Raw genomic sequence first — 17558 nt, forward strand, 5'->3', positions numbered from 1 at the left:
GGACAGGTCTCCTGTCCATCACAGGGACACATAGAGACAAATGAGACAAACAACCATTCACTCTCTCATTCACACCTAGGGACAATTTAGAGTTACCAATCAGCCTAACATGCATGTTTTTGGTCTGTGGGAGGAAACTGGAGTACACGGAGAAAACCCACGCATGCACGGAGAGAACATGCAAACTCCACCCAGAATACACCTTGGCCGGGATTTGATCCGGCAACCAACTTGCAGAGAGGCAGCAGCTCTACCAACTGTGTCACCGTGCCGCCGTTAGCAGAAATATGCAAAACAAACGTACATATTTATGTTTCTAAGTATTTAAGGTTCAGTCCAGTTCTGGAAATACAATGACTTAAAAACAATGTTTTAAAAACATTTTTGCATATGATTTTTTTATTTCAATTTTCTTTAGTCTCTTTGATAAATGGCTGGGTTTTTTTTTTATATATCAATCTTTTTTTTTTTTTTTTTACTAAATATATTGGGGGCCTGATGGAGATTGTCCAAGGGCCATTTTTAGCCCTCGAGCCTTAAGTTGCTCACGTCTAGCTAATAGCCTTCGCCTTTTCTTTAAGTGACTGTTAAGACTTTAAGGACTAACTATTTCACAAAACTTCCTGAAAACATTGACCCAACGATCCCTTTAATATTATAAACTTTATTTTTTTCATTATGCTTTCTCACAAAAAATACCACCATGAAAAAAAGCTTGTACGTTTTTTTATTGAGTAGGTTGCTAAAAATTTTAAATTGCACTTGTTTAAAATGAATACATGACTCATGCACACAGACTCATGTTCAGGCCGCTGGTTAATACACCATATTAACCAGTATATTATATTATACTTATTTAGCATATATCTCGGATCAGGGGTGTCAAACTCACTTACAAAAGGGGGCCAAAATTAAAACTTTTTTCAAACTAGGACCAGTTTCAGAATCTACATTAACTCAAATCAGATATCCAACTTCTTTTCTTGCTCACAGGTTCCTCAACAAGTTTTTGATTGGGCCACATTCGGCCCCCGGGCTTTGAGCTTTCTTAGATCCTCGTATACTGTTTCTTTATATATACTTTATATTTTTGCTAGTGTTGTGTGTAACTGGGACCTTGAATACACAATTTCATTCCACCTCATGTACCGCATGTGATGCAAATGACAACACTGTAAAGTCACCTTGAATCCACTGAGGCCAGTGCAGCTGTGCTTCATGCTGCAGTGTTTGAAGCAGCAAACTAAACGGTGAACATCTGCAGACTTGGTGCAGGACCCAGACCTGGAGTCAGTCCTCTTGCTCCAGCAGCAGCAGGGCTTCGATGACATTCACAAACACAAGGGTAAATATTCTGACGTGTCTTCACTGGGACAGCTAACAGCTTCTCACACAACGTGACAGCACGTGTGTCAAAGTGCATCATCATCACCAGAGGAGCTGAATGATGGCTCTTCTCTTACCTTGTCTCCCCCCCTGCAAATGAGAAAGATGAGGACTGCTGTGCAATGAGGAAGAGTGAGGGAGGACAGGAGGAAACAAGGAAATAGAAAAAAAAAGGAGAGGAAAAGAGGGAGGGGACAGAGAAAAGCAAGAGAGTGGGGGTTAGTGGATGTAGCTCTGTGTGGGCCGGGGGGTGAGCTACCTAACCCGGGCTGCTCTGCTGAAACATCCATGGGTGGCTGTGTCGGGAGCCACCACGACTCCTCCGGCAGCTTAAACGAGAACTCGGACGGAACTGGAGGTAACTTAAAGCGGGGGTTAATGGACGTCTTCGGGGTCTCCTCTTGGCTTCCTGCATGTTGGAGGTCTTCTTCCGTTTTTCACTACGGAGACAGACAGAGCAGCCCTCCCCGACTATCTCCTTTCACACAGCGGGCTTTGAAGCCAGACAGTCCTCCCGGTCTGCTGACTTCTTTACAAACTAGATAATATTTCTGCTGCGCTGCTTCTCTTTGTTCTTTAACCGGGCTAGCCGGCTAAAACGGAGCTAGTTAGCTAGCTAGCTGAATGTACAACAAATGTGGGTCACAGGCAAACAGGGTCCTCTCAGCAGAGACTCAGAGTGATTTAAATGATCCAAATCTTCTTAACTTCGACTTGTAGCCTTCATTTTGCATTTACACCCGCTGTGAAAGTCTTTTGTGTTCACTGTGAAGTGTTTTGGAAACGTGTTTGGTGCACAGAGTGCAGGAAGTGTCACAACTTTGCAGCAGCTTTAATGGTAAAGGAAGTGGGTTTTTTTTTTAATCTGTGGGGTTTTGAATACATTTTGTAAACAGAACAGACACAAGTGACCTCCTGCAGGTGTTCAATTCTACTTTTTTGTTTAGAATGAAAAGGACTGTTGCAAATCATGAAGCTTGATACAGGAATTATTACCAGACTGTGGCATTTCCTTCACTTATTTACTTTTGTTGATTGAACTGAGCCCTGCTTGTTTGTTTGTGTTTTTTAGAGATTTTAATTGATTTTAAGTCATGTAGGCAACTTTACAGTGTAGTTTGGTGTGTCTGGTGTGAGGAGGGGATCCACTGGGTTATTTTAATTACAGACTGGGAGATAAATCTGGACAAGGGGGGAGGAGAAGTTCAGATGTTCAGATACAGTTTGACTTCCTTGGTCCGCTCCTCGTCTTGTACATTTATCTTGACAACTCCCATAGTTTTTTTTTTTCTTCTGTCTGACTGGATTTGACATTTTACTTTAAAAACAGTGTTCAGTATCAAATGGTTGTCCCTTTCTCAAGCAGCTGTCTCTTGGCAAATCTACTGATGATAATAAGAGACAAGCCAATCTGATTATGTTCACATTGAAGCAGACATCATTATCAGTTTTACTTTTACTTAGTGTCACATGGTGGGAAAAATATGTTACACATACTGTACATGGCCTACATGGGATATACTGAAGGGCAGCCAATTAGGCTAGTGCTTAATAAAGATATAATTATGAATTGCTGACTGACCCAAGCTGGAAAGCAGGATACTATGAGGAGACATAAAATTCAAATATCTACTTTACGAGTATTCAGTTCTTGATGGGAAATGCTTGTGAGTGCATGGATTGTCAAAATGTTTTTATTGAGCTTTGGCCGTTTAGATGTCATTGTTTAGCTGCAAATCTGGGCGTTGTGTTGAGTGCACTTGTTTTAATTCTTGATGAGAATACAGTTTCAAACCTCTATAATCCGTTTCTATGTATCGTAAACCAGCAAGAACTGCAAATTTGAAACGAGTGTCTTTTCATATAGAAAATAGTTGGAACGTTTATGGCTAAATGAAATGTGGGACTCTTGTGACGTCGGTGCTCATTGAAAACCAGATGAACGAGTTTAGAGCCCGGAGATGATCTGTTGAGCTGCTGAACTATAGTAAAAGAAGCACAAATGAAGAAAAATGGGTTAAAAAATAGAGTTTTATCACTTTCTTTCAGAAACTTATGAAAATTGATCAAAGTCAATAAAAAAAAATCACAGTTACTCTTTGTTTTTGAACATTTTATCAATGTTTTGCATAATCACATAATTAAGACATATGGTGTGTGTTTACAAAAGAGTGTTGCTATTTTTTTTTTAATTAATTTGATTTTATTGATGCAACACCTAACATGTTCCTTAAATCATCATTTTAAAATAAATCCGATCTTGTTTTTAACTTTTAAAGACCCAGTATCTCCCTCATTTATTGGTTGGGGATTATTATGAAGTGCTTTTATACTTCTGTTTAAAATGTGGCATTCTGTTAGCCCTGCATATTTTCTAACATAAAGGTAGATTTCTGGTTTGTAGGTAGTTAAACATGCAGATGGTCTCTCACACAGTTGATTTCTTATTTACTATAAACAGTCAGTTGAAGTTTAGTCTTATCAGTTTGTGTTATGTGATCAGCAGCAGGTGGAACTCAACACCTTGATCCTTCATCCTCTTCCTCCCTCTACCCCGCCTTTGTGTTGCATTCTGGGAAACAAACATGCACTCCGTCCTGTACCTATCGTCCTCGTCTGAGGCGATCCAGATGGTGTTATTCATCCGCCGTTCTGCTGCAGATGGAGCACCGTTTGGCGCTACAATTAGCCTAATGTTTTAATGGGGTTTATATTGGATCATTTCTAGATCCAGTTCGGCACAGTCTGTGTGCATGTTGTGTATCGCTGATGGTGCACAGTCCCCTATTTAATCTCTTATTTTTGTTAATTTACTCAGTTTAGTAGAACATAAAAAAGACAGATTCTTTATTTTAGATAATTCCTCTTTTAGTTTATTCTTGTCCTCTGTGATCCTTTTTGCATTCCTTGTTGTTTTTCCTTGCTTTGGTAATTCCCTTTACTTTTTAATTTCACACTTTCCTCCCGACCTCATTCATTCTGTATTAATATTTACAGTCTTCCCCTCTTGGTTTCCCTTTATCTACCTTTTCCACCACTGGGCTTTTCTCGTCTCTCATTTTTCTGACTAATCCCTCTCTCTCATCCTTACTTTCAGTGGCTCTAGGGCGTAACCAGCCCCTAAAGAGAGAGCGGCCTAAATGGAAAAGTGACTACCCGATGACTGAAGGCCAGCTGCGCAGCAAAAGAGATGAGTTCTGGGATACGGCGCCAGCGTTCGAGGGCCGGAAGGAGATCTGGGATGCGCTGCGGGCTGCGGCCAGTGCCTTTGAGAGTAATGACCACCTACTGGCTCAGGCCATCCTTGACGGGGCCAGCATCACACTGCCACATGGTAAGATGCAATACTGTCATGCTACATGCTACTGAGACTCCCATGCTTGTGTCAGAGCCAAAACACAGATATGCTGAAGTCTGTAAGCCACTGTTCATCAGGTTGATTTACTACTTTTCTTTTGCGAAAAGTAGATAATTTTGCTGTTAATATCCAACAATTTTCAGTCAGGTCATCCGGACAGTTTCTTTTTTTTTTTGTGCTGAAACGTTTCACCTTCCATCCAGAAGGCTTCATCAGTCAAGGAAACGCACAACCCAAAAACTGTCCAGATGACCTGACTGAAAATTGTTGGATTGAATACCTGGATTATTGAGCATGGACTTTGTTGGTTTGCTGTTAATAGTTTGAGATTATTAAATGAATAAACCCATCAAATTTCTCTCTCAGGTCACAATTAATTTATTTCACCAAACTCCAGCCTTTACCACTAGCTGGAGCTGCAAGCATTATTAGGTGGCATAATGCAATTGAGAACCTAAACAAAGTAGTAAAGCGTCTCAAGGAAGTGTGCTTCAGTTTTAGGTGTCATCTGATGCTGAAGTGCCATAAACAGGAAGTAATCTTAGCCGCATATTGTTATTCATTTCTGCTTGGGTGATGTACTTCTGCGCTGCTCCTATTGGCCGTGCGACTATTGACGTTTTGTTGAACTAGATGATAAATGTCTGCATCATTAAATCTGCAGCTTAAAGGAGTCTAAGAACCTCTTAATGAATCTCAATGACCACTTTTCAGAGATGGAAAGGACAGCACTGTATGTACCGCAGAAAGAATCAGTAAATAATAAATGAAAAGGGGTGTGCTCTTCATCCCCTGAAAGTAGAACGTAACGAAGGAATCCCTGAAATGTATACCGGTATATATAATCGAGAGAGTGCATATTTAAAACACATTTCAGGGCAGTGACAAACAGCTCCTGTCAAAATTATACATGGACATTAATGTCGTTAGTAAAACTTCTGTTAATTTTCTTTGTGGCTTTTTGTACCAGTATTGACAGACAGTAAGTTTTCTAATATTAACACTTCACACTATAATGATAAATCGAAGGTCTAGCATTTCTTGAAGGAACGCACATCACCTGCAACTTTTTATCTCCACGTTTTCAACAAGGATCATCTTATGATAAAAGGAAACAAAGTTATAGCTGTTTGGGACATGATATATTTTTTAACAAACAGATGGTTTCTTAGCTGTGGCACCCAGCTTAAATTAAATTGACTCTAGAAGTTAATCATTAGGTGTACCTGTACATCCAATGACTTTTTTTCTGACAGTTTCTTTAAAATCTGACCTGTTGTTTGCAATGTTTTGCTAACAGGACAGAAAAACGAATACATGTACGGACACATGGGTAGAAATGTTATCTCTTTCCTTTGACAACAAGCGATAATTACCCACATTAAAGCAAGTCCATGCTTATTATCACAGATTGGAAAGATTCAACATTTATTAAATCATGCATATTCAAAAAATATCTGCCTGGGTTTTGATGTTGACCGATAGCTGCCTAGAAGCTAAGGCTAAATTCAAATTTATCTAATGTTTCTTGTTCCTTTGCAAGTTTCTTGTCTTTTTCAAGATGTCTTTTTTTTATCTTACCTGAAAGTAGAGAAATTGCATTTTCTGCAAAAATGCTGTGTGAATGCTTATTGCAGAAGAACTTGCTGAGAAACAGCTGAAATTAGCTAAAAACATACTGAAATGAAGAACTAGGCTAAGTTGCAGAAGAAAGCAGAAAGAACACATATTTGCTGAATTTGGTTTAAGAATTAGCACAAAATTAGGAAATTAACTAAAAAATACGTTAGAATTAGCAAAAATTGAATGAAAAGTATCTGAAAGGTAGAAAAAATATTATATTGCCAGAAGGAAGTGGAAAGAGCTAAAATTAGCTTTTAAAAAAGTGTAATTAGTTGAAAAGCTAAAATGAGCATAAAAACTGCTAAATAGTAGCTGAAATAGCAGAAAAAGCTGAAACTAGCGTAATTAAGCTAAAAGGAGTATAACAAGCTAAAATGCTCAGAAAGACGTTAATTAGGCTGAAAGTAGGAAAAATTACCATGAAAAACTTGAATTTATCTGAAAACAGACTAAATTAGCTAGAAAATGCTAAAAAGGAGGCTGAACAGGTAGAACAAGTTTAAATTAGCAAAAGAAAGCAGAAAGAACATGTTTGCCACATTAGGCTGAAAGAAGCAGAAAAATATGGAAATTCACTGAAAAAAGCTGAGCTTAGCAAAAAACAGCTGAAAAGTAGCTAAAAAGGCAAAAAAAATTGTTACCAGAAGGAAGTGGAGAGAGCACATTTTTGCTGAATTAGTCAGAAAAAAATTGAAAATAGTGCAAAATATGTGGAATTAACTGAAAAAGCTAAAATTAGCATAAAACAATTAAATAGTAGTTGAAATAGCAGAAAAAGTTTAAACTTGTAGAAATAAACTGAAATGAGCACAACAAACTGAAATTAGCAGAAAGGAGTTAGAAGAAGCACAAAAATGTTGTAGTTAGTGGTAAGAATCTGAAAGGAGCACAGAATAGTGGAAAAAAAACAGCTGAAAGTAGCTGAAAAAAGTTTTTAAATTTGCACAAAGGAGCTGAAAGAATCTGAACCAGAACAAAATGTGAAAGGAGCAGTAAATGGTTGTAAACAGATCTAAAGATCTGAAGGAGATAAAATGAGCTCAATTCATTTTCTATGGGGGAAAAAGTGGCCGAAAAGGCTAAATATTTCAAAAAGCTAAAGTTGCACCAAAACCAAAAGTCATATCACCTTTCTCCTGAATGAGCTGAACATTTTGAGATGATTTGTTGAAATAGCACAAAAATTGTGGAACGAGACAGATTCTGAAAAATGTATAGAAGAAAAATGGATCACAATAGTGTGAATGCTTCATGAACATTCACCCAGTGCCCCAGCTTTCCTTAGAACAAGTTTTATAAATGTCGTAGCCTGCGCTCAGTCATTGTCAACATGCCGTTCTTTTATTTGGTTCACATATGAGGTGAAAGGTGAAGGATGATTCTGAGTGTTGTGAAATACCTGGGCTCTGTTTCAGTCCACGTTTACGTTTAGATTTAGGGAAGTAAATTTTTTGACTGGGACCATCAATGAAGCTTTTTGATCCAAGGAGTGAATTGGATGATGATGTAACACTTTGTCATGATTTCCGTTCTTAGTTTCACCTGTGTGGTTTCTTTCATAGTAAGTAGAAGTGTGTGTGTCTGAGGGAGAGTTACACCTCATGCCAGAAACTCAACTTATTCTCAGTTCATCAAAAAGCCTAATTGCTTCAGTTGTTCTATTTATAAACGTGCTAAAAGCCACGTACAGACCAAAAATCGATATTTCTCTACACTCCTGCCACTCCGTCAGCTTAATTTTGTAGGCACAGTATTTTATTTTATTTTTTTAAACTGCTCCATATTTTTCAAATATTTTTCTACACAAATGTCAGCCTAGTTCTAGGTCTATTTTTTTGACAGCCAAAAGTGGGCAAGATTTTGTTGATATTCTCAAGATGTGAAACAAAAATAAGGTTTATTTGTTTCCAGTGTCGGCCTTTTTGTTTTATTCCTCCTTGTTAGTTTGGCTAGTAGGTCGGATTAGATCCTGCTGGGCTGCAGCTGTGAATTCCCCAAACCTGACATCACTGTTTCACTCAATCAGGACCAGGGAGATCTGTAAACGTTACGGCTAAAATCCTTTCCGTTTTTGCATTTAAATGAGAAGCTAATGGAAAGATTTGCTCAGGATTCTTCAGTTTAGCCTCGGAAGTCAAGCGAAAAAAGGGGCAACAAATCATCTAGCTCTGATTTCTGTGCAATTGTTTTTAACAATTATAATATAATCCAATGACAAGTCAAGCTAATTTGACTGCAAACTACACTCCCTTTATTTTATTATGCACCAGTTACCATCAGTCATGAAATAAATGCCAAATAAAAATACCAAAGCTTGAAGGGCTTGCTTTTCTCAGTATGCTCGTCTGATGTTTGTATGTTGAAGAAAACATGGTCAACCTCGTGGACAGAGCTTTTTTTTTTAGAACATGATATCGTAGCACAAAAAAAGTACTACTCAGCTTCTCAGATTAACATTAGGCAATAGACTAGCTGCTCCGAGGCTGGGCTTGATCAATGTGCAGCCTTTAGCCAAAAAACACATCTTCCATGTCAACATGTTTACAATAACAGGGCAAAAGTCTTAGTGCAAAGCATGTGAAATGTTTTAACACGCTGACCGTTGTTAGTTTACACTGTTCACCGTTCAATGTGAGGCCTGGACTCAGGATGTAGTGATACCGTAGTTTCATACATATTTGGAAAAGTTTTTGTATTTCTTGCTGTTACAGTTCATCCTGAGGGAAACGGCGTTATGGGAAAGATCCAACCGTTGTCCAAGGGTAGAGGCGTATATTGTTACAAAAGCTAATTTGAGTCGTTTGAAACAAAAATCACGAAATCAAAATCGAAGCAGGTCCGCTTCTAAAACATGTTTATTTCAGACTGATTTCAGTTAAGAGTGGTCAATGCTGTTGATTTTTGTTGAGGTCATATTAGCTGAAGCACAAAGCTAATTAATAGCATTTAGACTGATGGTAGTTTAGGTTTGATTCATTTTGTATTATTTTGTGATCTAAGCAGTGTAAATAGCTGCTCAACAGACTTAAATTGGCATTACAGGAGATTATTTTTTTAACGTATGTAATGTGTTTAACCTTTAACCGGGCAAATCTTATTAAAATCATAGATCTCTTTCAATGGCAGCCTAAACATACGTTTTGGGCTCTTTATATCAGTCTTTTTATACGAAGTGTCATTGTCCCTGTTGGGGCAACACTTATGGTAACCCTTTGAGTGTTGTTAAATATGGGAGGTTGTGTATACTTCCAAACCTTGGGCAATATTTACCTATGTAACTTTTGTTTGTGTCATCAACACAAAGATTGAATGTCCGTGGATGACTCAATATGCCGGTTATTTAAGGCACCTTTCATTTTCGAGGTAAAGAGCGGTACAGCTGGTTTTTCTTGTCGTGTCTGTTTCCTTTTCTCATTTGGAAAACTTAATTGATTTGAGCTGTTTTGGCTCCAACCAAGTCAAGCCAATAGGATACAGTGATGTGAAATACAGCACGCCTAAACACTTTACTTCCCAAAATAGTCTGAAAGTCCAGCACACTATTTACAACACAACCGATCTCTACTGTGTGTGCACAGATTGTGTCTGTGATTAATCAATAAACGAGTATGTGTTTATGTTGCAAATCCACATTTCCAGGTCAATCATTTTTGTTTTTGTTTCTCAGCTGACTGGAACTGAGCTCAATGAAAAGAATGATTCCAGAAAGATACTGAAACACTTTTGTCCATTTTAAAAGCCCGTGGCAGTTTTTGTGCTGCTTTCTCCTCTTTTGTAAATGAATGTAGACAAGTGTTCACCAGATTAATTTAATGCGGTAAACACATTCAGTAGTCCCTCGACTAGCGCGGGGATTATGTTCCACACACCACCGCGATAGGTGAAAAACCACGAAGTAGGAACGCTATATTTATTTAATATTTATAAATATTTTAAGGCTTTAAACTCTTCCCACACTTACAACTAGGGGTGCACCGATTGCAGTTTTCTGACCGATCACCGATCTCTAAAAAGCCCGACCTGTCGATACCGATTTTGTTTTATAAGCGACACTGTCAGGTGTTATAAGTTCACAATGCACCTTCAATTTTCCGATCTTATTTTAATGAAAACATACCCTTGAACAATATCCTAGAAACAGTACAAACTTGTTTTAACTGGCAATGAGGTAATGCTCTGAAATATAAATGAAGTTTAGACAGTTGTTGTTAAAACTAGAAAAAAATCAGTAAAATCGGTTTCTCATGCAAGTGTCGTCCGAGCTTCCAAAATTAAAGAAATCGGTGCCACTTGCAACGTTCTTAATAATGTTCTAAACTCAACCCTACGTAATTTTACAACAGTACTGTACAGTTCTGCAACGTTTTATATGGGTATTCACCAGCTCCGCAGACCAGCAGCTCGGTTCCGGTCAGACTCGGTTCCCTTTCGGCAGACCCACCCAGCAGTGAAGAAGCCCACCGCCCCGTCCAGGTTGATGTGCACGTTGATAATGGAGCTTCAGGATTATTTGCGACTTTCCTGCCAGTTCTGTGAACTTAATAGATAGATTGTTAGTTCTGACTTTGCGTTGCAAAACTTTCCCTCCATTTCAGCAGAAAGCAGCGGCCAGAAGCACTGTTGGCTTCTGGGTAGTGTAGTTCTTTTGACTTGCGTTACAGTGTAGGCTTATTGGAAGAAAACTAGAAAATGGCGGCACCTGTCTGAAGTATTTTTTTCATTAACATTTTATCTCATACTGTCCCAATCACGTGAGTATTATGAAAGTTGACAATGAATATTATGAATGCTGATCTCAGCACATTATAGAAACCAAGTTTATCAGGTTCACCGTTTCTGATCTTGGCTCTCGCACTGACTCAGGCAACCCTTTCCTGACACCTGCATTTACTCTAACATCCACTTATTTCCTATTCAGCAGCTCTGATCTAGGCATCATAGTGCAACAGCCTGTGGGATTTTCAGCTCGCTGTCACTTACCACAGAACTCACCGTCGTTCTCGTGTGGCTCGTGGTACGTTTTAAGTCGCACAGCTGCACAAGCGATGCGGTGACCTTTCGAAATGTTTGCAGAAAAACCATGGGGCACTGAGCTTTTGGAGAACGTTTTTTTTATTTATTTTTTTTATTTTATCCACGTGCTAACATTTTAGCTGTATCTGAATTGCAATGTTATTGCTTTTTTTTTTTTTTTTACAAAACATTAAAATGACATTGAGGGCTATAAAGGTGTTTTGAGATTACTTTTTAATTTAATCAGAAACTAGAAGGAGCTAAACCTGCAATCAAAAAACCCATCACCACAATAAAATTTCTGTGCGATATCAGGTATGACAGTTATTGGATTATTGTGTGTTGGACCTGTCTCGCTGAAATCCCCCAGAGGGATGCTGGGGTTCTCCCATGAAAAATATATGACCTGCTTCTTATTTCCCCCTCATCCTTCAGCTGTTTCTTTTCAACGTTTGAATCACACCGGGTCATAAATTACACTCCGATAAATGACATTTTCTTTTCTCCATGCTTTTGCTTTCTGATCCTTTCTTTCAGTCTTGTTTTTTAGCTGCTTTAACTCTCATTTCTCCATTTTGTCATATTACGGAGTAATGGGAATTGTAAATTTGGTTAAAGGGAAAAGGGATGTAACTGTTTGGCTTTTCGTGTTTTTACTGCAACAATAAAAACTTTTGAAAGGTTACTTGTTTTTAACTACAGTGCAAGTAAACATGTCAGAAAGTTATTCAGATCAGTCAAGCGAGGCCCATTAAACATTATTTTTGCCTTAAAATACCAACATTGATCATTTAATCTAAAAAAAAAAAAAAAAAAATTGGTAAAAGTTTACAGACTATTCTTTTGTTAAGTATAACAGCTAACCTGAGTGCACTCCCAGTTATTCATTTACTTTTGACATATAAAAATTGCTTTCCTACATGTTTTTGAATGAGTTACTGTAAGAGACAACTTGCTGTAAACAAGGATTTATTGTTTCCAGTATGTGTAGTGGAGTTCCACAATACAACAAATTACAGATAGAAATAGTGATGTCATAATAAGGATAGGTATTAAAATACATATGTATATTGCTATTTCAAGTTCCCTGCTGGAATATCATGGACACGTATTACGTCAATTTATTTTATTTATTTCTTTGGCTCAGAGAAATAAGTTGAATTATGCTTTTGTAAAAATTACAGGAAAATAAAGGGAAAATAAAGTTAAGAACAGCCTATATGTCTACAACCAAGTAACATTGGGAGTAAAATCACTTGAAGATGGCTGCTGCAGCTAGTTGGGCATAAAAAACACAAAAATGACTATAACTCATTCAAGTGGAGATATACGGTGATAAAATTTGATGTGGTGGTATCTGAGAGTCCAACAAAGTTCAGTCAGGTCATCTGGACGTTTTTTTTTTTTTTGAGAAGTTTTGTCCTTCATCCAAAGGACTTCATCAGTCCGAGGAGACCCAACAAGAGTCCCACAAGCAGCACACTCACATAGTGGATCAACCAGTTTGCTGGTGATAAGATGGTTTCTGGGGCCCGCCCTCTCCCCCGTCGACTCCTCTGAGGCAGCCATAGCCAAAGTGGTTCCAAACATCAAAGTTCATGCCCAGTAACCGTCCAGATGACCTGCCCAAACTTTGGATTTTTTTTAGCATGAACTTTGATATCCGAGTCATTCACGATGCTCTGAGTGTAACATCTTGCAACATCTCATAAGACTGTGTATAAAGGTTTTATCAAGGTTGGATCAGAACAGCTACATTTTTGTCATTTCTCATCCTAAAATGAACTCACCGCAAAACTCTGACATGAGAGGTGGCGGGCAGTGTGAAATTAAATTTTCTCTTTGTTTTCGTTTTTCCCCACAGGAGCTCTGACTGAATGTTACGATGAACTCGGGAACCGTTACCAGCTGCCGGTCTACTGCCTCTCTCCCCCCGTCAACATGATTGAAGAGCGCTCCGATGAGCCCGACGGCTCAGATCCAGACTCGGTGTCGGCGGACCCATCCACAGGCAGCTCCGGCGACCCCGTCCCAGGTGGCGAGTGTCAGATTCGGCTTCGGCTCTCCACGGGCCGTGACCTCCGACTGGCGGTCCGCTCCACGGACACGGTGGGCATGATGAAGCGTCGTTTGCAAAGCCTAGAGGGCGTGCCTGCCACAACCCAACGCTGGTTTTTCTCAGGTCGGCCGCTGACCGACAGGCTGCGCTTGGATCAACTCAACATTTCCAGGGATTATGTAGTTCAGGTTATCCTCAGCCAGCGTCCACCACCAGAGCCTGTAACTCCACCAGGACATACAGCAGAGGCTTGTGGGCCAGCTGCCATGGAAGGAGTGTCTGCTGTCCCCCAGGAGCCGACGCCAGTGGAGAATTAAATCTGAACATACCACAGGCCTGGCAGTTTAGAAGAAGAAGAAGAACGAGGCCCGAAACAGAATTGATTCTTCTCTCCTGTGCTCTTTGGTTGTTTTTGCTGAGAAGGGCTACGTCAGGGCAGAGGTCAGCATCTGCTGGCATTTAAAGACTATAATGAAGAAGAGACTCTTTATTTTGGTTTTACACGTTAAAATTTTGACCCTTTTTTGAAGTCTTTTTAAATGTTCCTATGGAAACCAGACTACAAAAAGAGAACTTTGTTAGATGGTTTAAAGGGTTTTCCTGGCAGCTCTGAAGGCAGAATGTTTGTGTCAGTTTCCTTTAAAGTTCTGCTCGGAGAAGGTCGGCAAGATGAACTGTGATTATAAGGCCACAGGGTTATAAACACACTTTTGATTCAGACAGTTGACAAAATGCAACTATCCAACAGTAATGAGTTATTCAGGCTTTTTAGTAAAAACAATAAATAAATCCAGAGGATTATTGTATGTGAGAAAGCTAACGGCTGTGAAGGACGGTTCGTATTGTTAGCACAGAGATTTAGGTCCTATATTGTCAACACTTCGCAGTCAGGAAGCGTGGCTGCGTAATTTACCAAGCTGCTGCTGGATTCAATACTTCACTCTGCTTCACTGAACAATCAAACTAATCATTTGATAAACAGTAATTCTCCTTTGTGTGTGAATAAGTGTGTGTGTTGATGCTCAGGACACAAACCACACTTAAACCATGCAGCTAAAGGATGGACATCAGAGACATGATTGCATATTTTGGTTAAAAATAGAGTGTTTTTAAATAAAAATGGTCATTGCTGATATTCCTTAATCCCTGTCTAATAGTATTATTTTACTACCTTCTTATTTTTGGCATGCAGATAAATTGTATGAAACTACGCATGTTCCGGACAGTGTCTTATTTACATGAGGATTTCCATTCATTAGTGACAAAGCTGAAACTCAGATCAAAGACATTTATGACAATTTGCCTTTTAGCTTTTTTTGTCATGTGACAAGATTTTGTTGCTTTGAGCTCCATTCAAGTCCACATCCAGAAGACAATATTCAACATGAAGATAGGAATCAAAAACTATCCAGTTTGCCTGACTTTAACTTTAAAAGAAGGTTCACTAATAGGGGACTGCCGAGTAAGGCAGACACCTGTTATTATCCACCTAACAAAGGGTTTCTTAACTTTATATCTTACTCTTCCATCAACTTTAATGTGGCCCGAACCACAATGTGTACAAATGCATCAAAATGATCAGCTCGGTGCTGTAATGTGTGCTATTACTTATATTGGCGTTTTTGAGTTACCATGGTGACGTAATTTGCAAACAAAGACACCATTTTTATGTTATTTTTCATAGACTGGTTGCAAATGAAATGTCCAAGATGGCCGCCTGAGCTAAAAAGGAAAAATACTGTAAATCTGCCATTTTTAGACATATTAAGCTGGAATTTGGTGTGAGGGCATTACCCAATAAATAATTAATCAAAAAATATTCAAGATGGCTGCCAAAGCTAAATTTAAATGGCTTTAACTCAGCTATTTTTGCACACACAGCTGAAGTTTGGTGTGATTATAGCTGAGAACCTTCCCTATCACATACTGAATCCAAATAAATAATCCAAGATGCTTACCACAGCTTAACAGAAAAAAAAAATATTTTAACTCATTGATATTTTGCAATTTGGAGCTGAAATTTGATACAGTGTTAGCTTAGAGCCATCCCCAACACTTAGTGCTGTCAAATCAAACATTTTAAATGGCCGCCACATCCCTGTCAAAGTTTCTCCAGGAACTTTCTAATTGATTTGAATATTGTATTTGCATTCTGATACCAAAATGTTAAAGACGGGACATTTTTAATGCAAGTGCCAAAGAGTCCAGGGTCAAAGGTTAATTTGTTCTGAAGGCTACTTTCCTAGTTTGCAGTAAGTAAACAAACAAAATCTAGAATGAACTGACAGTTATGAATTTGACCTTACATGTACATATGAACGTTTTGGGGAAGAACTGGGAAACCTATACAGAGTATACTTTCAAGACAAGAAGGAAAGTGACTTGAGAGTGTTGCATTCAATAGCATAGCGTCATTGTTCAAGAACTCAGTCTACTTCTTACTGCATAAGTAAAGCATGACAAAGCAGCTTCCTTGATTTCCTCTTTTCTTTGTTTCCATTTCCTTCTTTAAGTCGTCTCACTCTGACAGGCAGAATTTAGGAACTTTGTTGGAAAAACACAGTGATGCAAAGACAATTGGAGACAAAAACATTGTTTGCTTTGCGTTTCAAAGAACTGGTAGCTACTGTCTCTCCCAGCTTAACAACAAACGTCACTGGCCTGGTGATGTGATATGGATGGAACTTCAACCTGCTGGGTACATCTCTCAGACCCAGCTCCCTAAAGCAGAGGAAGTAGGAGAGTTAATGAACAGCTCACATTTGTTTGTGCTTCTTTACATCATCCTCAAGGCAGAAGAACAAAAGTGGATGTGGTGTAAAATGTGTAGTTCTCAATAAATGTTAAAAACGGAATAATAGTGGATTTTGAGGAAGTACCTCAGAAGATTAAAACTAGTTTCCAAAGGTTTTGATTTCATTCAGAAAAAAAAGGCTTTACTTTGAGTAAAATACAGTGTGAAAATCAAAGTTTTTAATCATTTTTGGTCTTAAGCGTTTCTTTTTTTTTTAATTAGTGTCATTGAAGTCAGAAGAGAAGCAGTGGCGTTTCCTTTCAGAGCAGCGCGTTCAGAGAAAGTGACAATAAGTTCAGAGGTGATTTAATTCAAAACCACAACGCGTGCTTGCATTCAGTGGTAGTAGTCATCCGTTGCCTCGTCAGAGAATCAGAATAAAACTAAATTTAGTCAATGTGATTATATAAAAACTATTAAAGGCTCAGTTAGTGGTTATAATGGAAGGTAAAAAAAACAACTCCTCCATACATCAGTGCAGGTAATTTTCCAAATGTGCTTTTCTTTTCAGCATATAATTACTGGGTTCCTAAATCACCATCAGTGATAATTGTTCCTTATGAAAGGATGTTTTTTTTTTTTTTACGTGATCAGAGTAACCTTTTATGAAATTGTGAACACGGACAGGTTCTTGTTCTTGTTCCAGAGAAATCTCATGACCGTGACAGGACACCTGATCAATCCTCTGATACGCATCACGACACGTCTATTTCACTTCCATAAATGTTTCCTTCACTTGTCCTCACTTCCTCCTCAGCGGTAAGTGTGGTTGAACAATAATGCACACGATTTCACATGAAATACACACAGATATAACATGAACTGCTCCTTTGTTTCTAATCTTTTGTCATCTCCTGCATGATTGCATGAATGGATGGAGAGCAAAAGTTCCAAATGTCAGAAAATACATAAAAAAGTTTGCTATTGAAATACACAGAGATGTGTGTGTGTGTGTGTGTGCTTGTTTATGTTATTTTGTGAGGCCCAATTTTCAACACATACTACATTGTGAGGACCAGCTGTGCTTTGTGGGGACCTAAAATCTGTCCCTATAAGGTTCAAGTGTCGTTGGTGGGTTAGGGGATAGGATTAGGACTAAGGTGTGAATTGAGGCTGGGTTAGGATTAGGTATGTACTGGTAATGGTTAGGTTTAGGGTTAGGTATGTACTGGTAATGTTTAGGGTCAGGGTTAGGCTATATAAATTAATAAAAAATGAATGGAAGTCAATGCAAAGTCCACATGAAAACAGAAAGACAAACCTGTGTCTGTCTGTGTGTCTATCTATCTATCTATCTATCTATCTATCTATCTATCTATCTATCT

At 38.6% G+C, this 17558-nt stretch overlaps 1 protein-coding gene across 1 annotated transcript; it reads left to right on the forward strand.

Annotated features, from left to right (window-relative positions):
- Positions 1-1588: 1588 nt before the first annotated feature.
- ubtd2 (ubiquitin domain containing 2) lies at positions 1589-14358 on the forward strand. Its single transcript, XM_037687325.1, has 3 exons — positions 1589-1744; positions 4484-4720; positions 13245-14358. The coding sequence occupies exons 1-3, from the start codon at positions 1675-1677 to the stop codon at positions 13754-13756; spliced, it is 819 nt and encodes a 272-aa protein (XP_037543253.1). The 5' UTR covers positions 1589-1674; the 3' UTR covers positions 13757-14358.
- Positions 14359-17558: the final 3200 nt, after the last annotated feature.

The sequence above is a fragment of the Nematolebias whitei genome, chromosome 14, assembly GCF_014905685.2.
Source record: "Nematolebias whitei isolate Nwh7 chromosome 14, NemWhi1, whole genome shotgun sequence".
Lineage (NCBI taxonomy): Eukaryota > Metazoa > Chordata > Actinopteri > Cyprinodontiformes > Rivulidae > Nematolebias > Nematolebias whitei.